The 12,278-nt window shown below is 42.1% G+C and overlaps 1 protein-coding gene across 1 annotated transcript in view; it reads left to right on the forward strand.

The window, feature by feature from the left end:
* Nucleotides 1-245: 245 nt before the first annotated feature.
* Nucleotides 246-12,278, forward strand: part of LOC147725146 (E3 ubiquitin-protein ligase TRIM39-like) — a 191,041-nt gene continuing 179,008 nt past the window's right edge. Inside the window, exons 1-2 of the mRNA XM_086918187.1 lie at nucleotides 246-654; nucleotides 3,459-3,554. Coding sequence (XP_086774313.1) covers nucleotides 253-654; nucleotides 3,459-3,554 — 498 coding nt within the window. The 5' untranslated portion in view covers nucleotides 246-252. The remainder of the gene's footprint in view (nucleotides 655-3,458; nucleotides 3,555-12,278) is intronic.

Genomic DNA, 12,278 nt, shown 5'->3' on the forward strand with positions numbered 1-12,278 from the left:
TACACAGGGCCGACACCACAAATCCCAGCCAGAGGCTTGGCCCTGGAACACTGCACACACAGGGACAAGACTCTTTCTACAGCCAGAGGGGCTGGGCCCAGAACAATACTGCTGCTTTTCTCTCTCTGGTAATAGTTCGCGCCTACAAGTGCTGGCTGTAGTTTTTCTGGTTCCACTACATTCCAGGTATGTTTGGTTCACGAGGCTCTGCAGTATTTGAAGAAACATTAGTGAACAGAGCTCGCTGCAGACATGGCGACCGCAGACCCCAGGGCCAGGCTCCAGGAGGAAGCCACCTGCTCCATCTGCAGGGAGCTGTACACTGACCCCGTGACCCTGGACTGCGGGCACAACTTCTGTCTCTCCTGCCTCAGGACATACATGAGGGAAGAGGACCTGGAGGTAGCCTGCCCGGAATGCAAGCACGACATTGACCCAGAGAAGGAAATGAAACCGAATAAGAGACTAACAAACATGGTGGAGATGGTGAGGGAAATGCAGATAGCGCCTGGAAGCCGGTGTGAGGAGCACGGGGAGCGGCTGCAGCTCTTCTGTGAAGATGATATTGAACTCCTGTGTCTGGTCTGTAGAGAGTCCCGGGCACACAGAGAGCACTGTGTGATCCCCGTGAAGGAAGCCCAGCAGGAGTACAAGGTGAGAGGGGCTGGAGGCAGCGCCAAGAAACCCTGGGGGGTAGTGTGCTTTACAAATGCATATGACATAAAGTTGTGTTATTCTTTGCACACTTGCTTAAAGTTTACTAACGCATCAGCATCATAATTAATCAATCCCTTGTATTTTAAATGTACTGCTGTTTTTCTTTGCTGTAATGCACATTACATAATTAGCTCAACCATCCTAATAAACATCACGTCGTTCGAAAGTTGACATAACGACCTCAGGATTACAGCCGTTATTAAAAATCGCCCTTTTACTCGAAGCCTCTGTCAGGCTCCCAGGGTCTTCTCTGATGTGTATTTCTAGCTCCAGCCCAGCTCTGTGATTTGACTCCACTGTGATCTGCTGCAGCTCAGCACAGAGCTTTGATGAAGAACTAGTGCTGGCATTCTGTGGCCAGGATATAAGTGAGGCACTTCTGAAACCATTTGGTTGGAATATTTGCTGTTGGATTTGTGCAGCATTTCACGTGGGGGCTGAAGTGAATGAGCATCGAGCAGGCCCCAGCATCTGCTGGATTTTGCAGCACCACATTGGAATTTACGAGGCATAGAAATTTAAATGTTGCGTCACAACCTTTTGTTTTTTCCAGCCAATGAGAGTCTTTTCATTGTACTGTCATCAAATGATTTGTCATATATCTTTAAGCTCTAAATCCTCACCTTCTATTGCCATTAACCTTTCCTGCCGTACTCCTCCCGTGGAACCACCCTCTCCATAGACATGTCCTTTAATCTCTCATCCCTTCACTCCCCTTATCCACCATCACCTGTCTCAGCCATAACACTCCAATCATCGGTCTCCTCTGACATCAGACTCACCTCGTCAGCACCTTCCTGTCAAAAGTCTCTTCTACAAGCCGCCTCACCCTCCCATCATCACCCCTCTGCTTCCACAAACCCAGACTGCCACTAACCCCATCCTCCTCCGCCATCACCCACTGTCATCACCCTCATCCTTATCTGTCAAAGCCCTCTTCCATCACACCCACTGCCATCACCTTCATCCTCATCTGTCACAGCCCTCTTCCATCACCCACTGCCATCACCCTCATCCTTATCTGTCACAGTCCTCTTCCATCACACCCACTGCCATCACCCTCATCCTTATCTGTCACAGCCCTCTTTCATCACACCCACTGCCATCACCCTCATCCTTATCTGTCACAGTCCTCTTTCATCACACCCACTGCCATCACCCTCATCCTTATCTGTCACAGCCCTCTTCCATCACACCCACTGCCATCACCCTCATCCTTATCTGTCACAGCCCTCTTCCATCACACCCACTGCCATCACCCTCATCCTTATCTGTCACAGTCCTCTTCCAACACACCCACTGCCATCACCCTCATCCTTATCTGTCACAGCCCTCTTTCATCACACCCACTGCCATCACCCTCATCCTTATCTGTCACAGTCCTCTTCCATCACACCCACTGCCATCACCCTCATCCTTATCTGTCACAGCCCTCTTCCATCACACCCACTGCCATCACCCTCATCCTTATCTGTCAAAGCCCTCTTCCATCACACCCACTGCCATCACCTTCATCCTCATCTGTCACAGCCCTCTTCCATCACCCACTGCCATCACCCTCATCCCTATCTGTCACAGCCCTCTTCCATCACACCCACTGCCATCACCCTCATCCTTATCTGTCACAGTCCTCTTCCATCACACCCACTGCCATCACCCTCATCCTTATCTGTCACAGCCCTCTTTCATCACACCCACTGCCATCACCCTCATCCTTATCTGTCACAGTCCTCTTCCATCACACCCACTGCCATCACCCTCATCCTTATCTGTCACAGCCCTCTTCCATCACACCCACTGCCATCACCCTCATCCTTATCTGTCACAGCCCTCTTCCATCACACCCACTGCCATCACCCTCATCCTTATCTGTCACAGCCCTCTTCCATCACACCCACTGCCATCACCCTCATCCTTATCTGTCACAGTCCTCTTCCATCACACCCACTGCCATCACCCTCATCCTTATCTGTCACAGCCCTCTTCCATCACACCCACTGTCATCACCCTCATCCTTATCTGTCACAGATATAGAGGAAAATCAAGATGTCATTTGAATGAAATTGGGAAAAAACGTCTCTGAGGTGCAGCAGACACAATATGTGGCATGTTCAGGAAGTGGCTGTTCTTATATTTTAATATTGATGAGAATGTACTGGAAACCCCAATATGGATATGTGTGGTGGTACATATGATCTGGAATCATGTGTCCTGGTACGTCCAATCTGTACATGTGTGGCAGGAACCTCTCAACTCTACACGTGGGTAAAGCTTAAAATCCATACATAGGGCTTAGAATACATACACGCATGGCCTGTTACACATGAACTGGAAACATGAGAAATGGTACTTACATTCTGTACATGTAGGACTGGGCCTTAAAATCTGTACATGTGTGTCTTGGTACACATGATCTGGAACCATTTCACCTCATACAAAAAATCTATACAAGTGTGGCTGGTACATATGGTTTGGCAGCTTGTGACCTGGTACTTACAATCAGTTTATATTCTCCAGGTACTTATATTTCGAATGTTTGGCTGATACCTGTAATCTGGACATCTGTGATTCTTGTAATCTGCATATCTCTGGCTAAAACGTGTAATCAAGATAGTGTGAAACAGGTGTGGTTGGTAGTTACAATTTGCATATGTTTGGATGATCATGTAATGACTAAAATTGTATGAACAACTTCAATTCAGAGATCTATGTTTGTCACCTGTGTACTCTCCTCTCCGCAGGTGAAACTCTGGGACTGGCTGTGTCCTCTGACGGAAGAAATGGGATACATTCTGGAGTGTAAACTCAAGGAGGAGGAACAATATAACACCCTGAGGGTGAGTGGCAGCTGTGAGTTCTGTATATTTTAAGACCTGTCAATGTGTATGTTCAGATTCCTGCATGTGCCGGTCTAGGTTAAAGATGCAGAGAGGACAATGGTTCATCCTCTAGAGGTCTTGCTTTCACATAGAAAAACATACTTGCTGCAAAGTCACTGTAATAGCGGCCCAGAGATGCGCATGTTTCCAGAAGTCTTCATGAGAGAATCCAAATCAAGAATTATTCTTCCAGCCTCGATTGTAGAACTGGCTTTTTGGACACCCCCCACCACTAGGAGAGCCAAAGCCAGTGTTGCAGAGGACACCTTAAAATCTACGGGTTCTTCTTGCTCAAATCATACATTACCAAAGAGACCAGGACAACCAGCCGTGGAGGGAAGTAAGTTATTTATTAGCTCGAGCTAAGCACAGAGGTCCCAGAATGGTACAAAGACAATTCTACGGAGACTGCTGTTTTACTCCACAGCTTACACATATTTATAGCACTAGCCATGCCCATTTGTACAATACACAGTTCCACATTTTGATAAGTTCCTCATTCTGACAAGTTCTTCGTCAGTCTTGTGGTGCAATCATGGTCAGGGGACATCTGTTCTCTGATTGCACAATGTCCACAGCCCGTGCTTCCTTGCCCAATTGGTGTGGTCATGGGGCACAGCCTCATGCTTCCTCTATCAGTTGGTGTGGTCATGGGGCACAGCCTCCTGTTTCCTCTATCAGTTGGTGTGGTCACAGTGCACAGCCTCGTGCTTCCTCTATCAGTTGGTGTGGTCACAGGGCACAGCCTTGTGCTTCCTCTATCAGTTGGTGTGGTCACAGGGAAGCTGGTCGTGAAAGGTTGAGTTACCAACAATGTACAGTATGTGGCTGAGCCTCTGGCACAACTCGGGGGTGAGGCACACAGGCAGCTTTTTGGAATCGGCTCGACCACAAGGAGGAAGGAGGGTTGAGCAAGCTTCAGCAGGGACATGAAAAGTAATTCCTCATGAGGTTGCCGAGAGCATGGCAACACAAAATGGAGTCTTGATGGTCATTTTCAAGCACAGTTCAACAGTGCCTCCTTTTGCCATGGGGCAACAATCAGTCGTCATCTAGGTCAATGTCCATCATCTCCTGGACCTCTTTCTCCACCATCATCATGGCATTCTGGTGGTGTGTCAGGTGCAGGTGCAGACCATCATGTGTACTTCACTCAACAGCATGAGTAGATGTTGATGTCGTGTCCCTCTGACACTTTATGATGGGCCCTCATGGATCATGAAAATGGTCTGGTCTGTCCTCTTTTTGACTGCTGTGTTGCTCAGGTACTCTGGGGACAGATGGTCATCACTTTCTGGTACAGTCCTCTCAAGCGTTGGGGCACTGCCTTGCATCTTCTCCCCTCAATCCATTCATGGCGTTAGATCACTGTCTGTGGTCCAGTCCACCTAAAACTAAAACAAACAGCTTTTATTTTTCTCGCAATTACCATGTATCCATAATCACTGTAGAAGTATTTGCCCCATTGCAGGCAGTCCTAAATTCAGAGCCCCAGGCCCTTTCAGGAATGTTCCATCAGTTGCTTTTACTAATAATGTACTTATTTATTTTTATTTTTATTTTGGAGTTCATTTACTCCTCCTGGCCTCAAGTTGGAGGGTGGTATGGGGTATGCATGTTATACTTTATTCCCAAAACCAACCTCTTCAGCATAAATGTAGTCACTAAGTTATCTCCTTTTATCGCTATTTATGCACTGGTGGGTCCCTAGCCTTGGAGAGATGGCTTTACTGAAGTACTGCGCCCCAGTAGCTGCATTATTCTTCCCTGTTGGCTACACCTCCATTCATTTTGAAAACATATCCACCCACACCAGCAAATATTTAAATCCATTCACTGGGAAGCAACATGCATCTGCACATTCATCCTCCCTTGTGCAATATCAGAGGGTCCCTGCTCCAGTCTTGTAAGGGAAAGGAACATACTGCGTGGTGACACAGGCCTCTATCTCATCCTGTTAGGCCCATACTCTCTTCATTATTCAGCTCACATCCTTCGTCAATCCTCCCTCTATGTTCATCTGTTCTTGGAGACCATTGTGCTTCCTTTACATTAGCTTACAACAATTGTCTCTGAATGAGCTGTATTTTTGGAATGCTTTGTTCATTAGTCCCATCTGAACTGGCTGTAACATGCTTTCATTTAATGTTGTATCAGCAATGGCATTATCTTTGGCTAACTTAGTATTAGCTCCTGTGTAGGCTTCACATTTTATTACCGCTATCCTGGTGTATAATAATATTGCTTTTAGCAAGATCCTTACTAAAGGACCATTTTTAATAAGGCGCCCTGCTTCTATTATGCATCTGTGGTACTTCCACAGCTGGCCAAAAATAAGAACTGCAAAGCATAATGTGAGTCAGTTTAAATGTTAACAGTTTTACCCTTTGACTAGTATTCATGCTTTTGTCACAGCATACAGCTCATCTTATTAGGGAGATGTTCCCAGTGGCAGAGCTGCACTTCAGCTATCGCTATAGCATACCCTGCTCTGTAATCAGTGTCTATCAGTCTGCTGGAGGAACCATCAGTATGCCACTCATATAGACCAACTTTTTTAATGGTGTCTAATCTTGGCGTGTTGCCTTTTCTACAATCTCAACACCAACTTACTTGGGGGTCTTATCTTTTTCTAAGAGAATGAATCTCCTCAGAATAACCTATTACAGGTAATACTTTTGACAAATTAACAGGTGGGCATTTTACATTTTGCCATTATAACCTGTGTGCCTGCTAGCAGAAAAATGATGTGTCGATCCAGACAGAAAAACTGCACCAAATATGGCACCTAGACAATACAGGTATAGTCAAACACAATGAGAGTCATCCTCTTCACCATCACAGCTGCTGACCCCTAGTCACTGCAGAAAGCAAAGTCACATAGTTGTGTCCCACATGCCTTTCTTTTCCAGCTGTGTCAGCACATTATTGGCAGCATCACTTCATTTGCAATGTTATTTTGTTCTGAAACAGAGATGAAGAGGCAGTTTGTAGTCAGGCAGTCTCATGAACGTGCAGTACACAATGTCTCTTTCAATTTCTTGAAGCAGTTTGCAAATTAATTTTGTAACAGTCATAGCATCTGCATTCATTATCCATTGGTGGCAGCAGTTCATTATCCCCAGGAAGGACATCATTCCTTTCTTGGTGGGCAGGAGTTGAATGCCCTGAAACAATTTAATTCTGTCAGGTGATATGCTGCGGGTACCTTGGAATATCACAAAACCTAGGTCAGTCATCCCTTTTTGGAAGCACTGGCATTTTGACTATGAGGCTTCTCTTCTCTCCTGGAGGCAGTTCAGCAGAGCTACAGTGTCTTTTATGACAGACTTTCACAGGCCTCAAGTGATGGAGATGTCACAAGGAGGTTATCCGCAAACTGCAAGACAATGGACAAACTTCCAGGCATAGGTGGCCTAAGTCTCTCTTTACTGCCTGCGCATTGGCATTGGCACTCACAGTGAAAGAAGTGGACTTGGTATCCCAGTATGATGGCAAAGAGGTTTTCACCCAGTGGATGGACTTTAATGCTAAAACCCACTGAGGAGAGAAAAATACTCTGCCTCTACAGGTATAAATAATAATATCGTACTGGTGTCAGGCACAACAGGCTCTAAGGGAACCTCAAATTCAAGGTTAATCACTTTATGGGGACAGCATATTTTCACCAGCCTCTCTTTTTTTAATTTTTTTTATTTATTTTAAATATCACTTTGTGGGGAGGACATTATATCCTTCGGTATGAAGTTTGTGCTATATAAAACTTTATAATAAATAAATGTATCCAAAACCTCCCAATTCCCTGGATCTATAAACTTCTTGTTAGTTATGTGTACATCCATCCATTTCCTTTTCATGTGTAACAAACTGCAGTCTAACAGCATCATTCATCATCTCTCAACTCATCCATACGTGCTCTTCAGAGGTTGTATACAACAGAGAATCCTTACTGAAGCTGCAAGCAGCAAGTGCCCTGTTCTTACCTATCGTTAGGTAGTTTGTGAGTAAATTCAATTTATTAAAAATATGTATATATATATATATATATATATATATGCACTGAAAAAACATAGGTTTCAGGCCTTATATAGTTAGGAATTAGCATTTAAAAAACATTTGAAATTCACTCAAAAAATATATGTTTTAGGGGTGTTATAGTTAGCTGGACATTTCACTCATACAAAACCATTGAAATTGCTCCTATATAGTTAGTTGTACTAACTATATTTCGCACACCCGCAATCCACTGCTGATGATGTCACATATTACATCATTCATGACATGGTCAGTGACATCACTGATGACATCTCAAATGACATCACTGATCACATCACTGATGACATCATCCAGTGAATGTGGTGTGCTTCGTTATTTAAATATGCATTATATATATAGCAATTTGCATTGAAGAATGAGTGGATATATAAAAATAAATATTTGGATGGAGGATTTAGTAGCAGTGTAATTGACTATTTACTTTACCAATTTTTAGTGTCTCACTAAATATAGTGGATAGAGACTAAACTGTGTGAATATCTGTATCACTTTGTCAGTTGTTGTGTAAACTGGTTCTCCAGTTGGTTACTAGCTATGTGAAAGTCTATATTAGTTATTGATTAGCTAACTGAGTATTTGTATGGGAGAGTGAATGTGTGTGTGGTTCGGTGGGGGGTTTGTGACTGCCCAAAGATGTGTGAATAGTTGATTTAGTAGATATATGAAGTTAAAACTACATGTTCTAACAGTTATTTGGGGGAGTGAATATCTTTATGGGTTTGGTGATGAGCAAATATATTTCTCAATGGTACATGTCCAACAAACTAGTTAAATAAAAGGCAGTGTATTTGTGAGTTGTTATAAATAAGTATACATAAGACTCAATGATTGTGTGAGTGACTATATGGTTAACTGTATACTTGTAATAAAGATTTTATAATACACTAAGTATGACTTACTATCTTAATGAATAGATGAAGGGGTGTTTGTATAAGTGTGTAGCTAAGTAAGTATGTAAGTATGATCCATTGTTTGCATAAGTGAGTAGGATAACTTCATATGTGAATAGGATGTGTGCTGGTGTGTAATGTCGACAAAGGTGTATAAGTATTTTTGATAGTGTTCTGTTGTTCATTGACAGCATGTATGAGTGAATCTACAGGTAAGTGATTAGATGTGTGTATACATCTAGGAATCACTGAGTGGGTTTTTAGATACTTGTATTACTGTGTCAATGGATTCAAATATGATACTCTGTATTTTACAAAGAGTGATGAAAGATTTTACTAGTGTATGAAAAGGTGTATGTGATTGTCACATGGATGATGTCATCAGTGATGTCATTTGAGATGTCATCAGTGATGCCACTGACCATGTCATGAATGATGTAATATGTGACATCATCAGCAGTGGATTGCGGTTGCGTGAAATATAGTTAGTACAACTAACTATATAGGAGCAATTTCAATGGTTATGTATGAATGAAATGTCCAGCTAACTATAACACCTCTAAAACTTATATTTTTTTGAGTGAATTTCAAAGGTTTTTTAAATGCTAATTCCTAACTATATAAGGCCTGAAACCTATGTTTTTTTCAGTGAATTTCGAAGGTTTTTTAAATGCTAATTCCTAACTATATAAGGCCTGAAACCTATGTTTTTTCAGTGAATTTGCAAGTTTTTTAAATGCTAATTCCTAACTATTTAAGGCCTGAAAACCTATGTTTTTTCAGTTAATTTTCAAAGGTTTTTTAAATGCTAATTCCTAGCTATATGAGGCCTGAAACCTATGTTTTTTTCAGTGAATTTCAATGGTTTTTTATATGCTAATTCCTAACTATATCAGGCCTGAAACCTATGGTTTTTTCTTTGAATTCCGAAGGTTTTTTAATTGACAATTTTTAAATGTATTAATTGTTATTTTTTTTATACTGATTGACTACAATTTTGCAGGCAGGTGTTCAGAGGGCACGCCCCCTTTTTACAACACTCTGCAGCGCAGCTCAATGGCGCTTACTGGAGATACCTGTTGGACTAGTTCTCTCTAGGGGACCTCTGGAATGAACAGGAATTAATTCCCAAACTTAAACTGTGCAAACGCGCCCTGTAGAGTGTTCTAAATTGGGGGAGTGAGACTGTTGAATTTTTTTTTTTTTCCACTACTTTTATTGAGATTTTGAATGTCCCGGTTATTGACAGCACCAGTAATGAAGAAGTTTCTGTTGGAGGAGATGACATGAGGGATTTTTTTGATCAGTCTCTAGACGGCGAATTTCTCGAATGTTTAGAGACCATAGAGTTCCAGGAATCATCTTTGCAGACTTTTGATGAGGAGATTCCTGATGATGTGATTGATGAGGAAATTCCTGATGATGACATGTTACTAGTTCTTTTAAATTATGAACATTCAGAAGAATAAATTTATATTTAGAAATTAAAAATGGTTTGAGACATTATTCATTTTTATTTGTAATTTATGAGGTAGTAGCGAAGTGATTGTGTTATAAAGTGAGACTTATAGTATAGAGTGCAACATTTTTGTGTTACATAGGAGGTTTACTCATAGTTACTTCCCTTCTCCCACTATATTTTCTTCAATGTGTATTTGACATCTCTTCTTCGTCTCCTGCCTCCTTTCTCTCACTGTCCTTCTCTGATGCACCCTATCGCCGCCATTTTGTGTAGTTTCAGAAGAGAATGAAATGTAATAGTTGAGAACGTGAAAAGGGGGCAGGGTAGAGTGCCTCTGACCCCCTAGGCCTTCTCAGGGGGTCCCTGAAGGATCTGTTTCTGCTTTCCTGAGAGACTATGGTATGGGTTCCATATACCACAATAACTTGCGTTACAACATGCAAGATATCAACAGAGGAGACGGTGTACATTTCTCAGATGAGGGGTCTTTCTCTTGAATTTTAGACTCTGCATCAGTACCTACTTGTAGGTACTTAAATCGCCCACATAACACAACAGCTCTTTTTAGACCTACCCTACCTCTAAGCACTCCAAATTCTTATTTTACACTGTTTTCGTTCTCTGTTTTTCCCTGTGGTACGCTCAGGGTACGCGTACCTGGAAGCGTACATGGGAACGCACCCAGCGCTTACCCAGCGAAAATTTAAAAATAAAAATCGTTTTTTTGCCCTTCAGGGTCCTTCTAGGCCCCCTGGAGAAAACCTAGGGGGTCAGGGGTTGTCTACCCTGCCCCCTTTTAATCATTTCCCCCTTTTTTTTCACCTCTTGTGTCTCGATTCTACTGAGACACAAGATGACGGACTCTCCTGACTGTTTGGAATGTTGACAGACACCCGAGAGCCAATCAGCATTCTGCTCGCGCACTTTCGTGGCGCGCCGGGTGTGCTTACCGGTACGCGTACCCTGAGTGCTCGAAGCGCGGATATACATATATACATTTTTTTTAAGTTCATTTTCGTAAAAACCACTGGAGCAATTTTCACCAAATATAGAAAAGGAACTTCTGTGTACCAGTCCCTACAATTTTGCAAAGTTTGGTGTAATTCCATTCAGCGGTAGCAGTGTCTGAATGTCCTATGGAAATTAACATGGGGAAAACACGTTTTGGGACCCCCCTTTTTTCTCGGCCCCCGCATGACAAATCCCCCCGAAGCTTCCAGGGAAGGAGGGGAGCGGAGCTGGCCTAAATTTTGGAAAATTACACCGTAATTTCCTCAACCGGCGCCAAAGTTATTCCCAATAGAATTTTGTGGATTTCCTATGGAAACTAGGTCCTCATTATATATACCTACATATGTATATATGTATATATCCTGTTGCAAAATTATATTTATTTATATTAAAGTTGTTAAATGTATCCCTTTATCTCCCACTTTAGTGGAAACATCTTCCACTTTACTGGAACCATGAGATTCTCCTTGGGCATGTCTGATATCTTCATCCTGAAAAACTGTGCAACAATAAGACTGATACCATACTCTTATCTACTCTCTGGTATCTACGCAGCACCCCTTGCTAATGTTATTCAGTGGAATAAACCCACCCTGCATATCTCCTTCAAAGTTATTATTTCTAATTAAAAAAAAACAGTGACATCCTAAACAGATCTGTGGTGTCCAATATAGTTCCAGGAAGGCTAATGTGATATCCCTAATATTATTACCATGAATTGAGAATTAATTTTTGACCCTAATTTCCCTAAGCACATTATAGATTTAGACATCATTAGAGCAAAATGTTACATTTACCTGTAGTGTTGTACCCTACAATGGTAGAATCAGGATATTTATTTAATATAAAGGAATTTAAGTTGTTTAAACTACTCTTCAACATTACAAGTAGGTATTATATCTATGTGTTTTCTTTTACGTTAAGTTGCACTGGAGTTTGCATTTCCTTAACACTTATTTGCTGTAGGCCAAAATAGAAACAAATCTAAAAGGAATATGTTCCCCCTTCAATCAAACACAGCCCTGTACACACACACACACACACACACAGTAGCTAACCGCAGCAAAAAATAAAATGCTCAAAAATCCCTGCGTGGAAAGAATTTACATTATTTGTACAGGACTGCAGACACTTCTACAATTCTTTCTCTTAAAAAAAGCATCTACATTGTACACTTAGGACCATGCTCTTATGTTATAGGATTCAGAAAAGGGGTTGGTGATGAACAGAGTGTCTGAATTAAGCAGACCACTCTTACCCAGT

Source organism: Lissotriton vulgaris, chromosome 4_1 (assembly GCF_964263255.1).
Source record: "Lissotriton vulgaris chromosome 4_1, aLisVul1.2, whole genome shotgun sequence".
In the NCBI taxonomy this organism is placed as follows: domain Eukaryota; kingdom Metazoa; phylum Chordata; class Amphibia; order Caudata; family Salamandridae; genus Lissotriton; species Lissotriton vulgaris.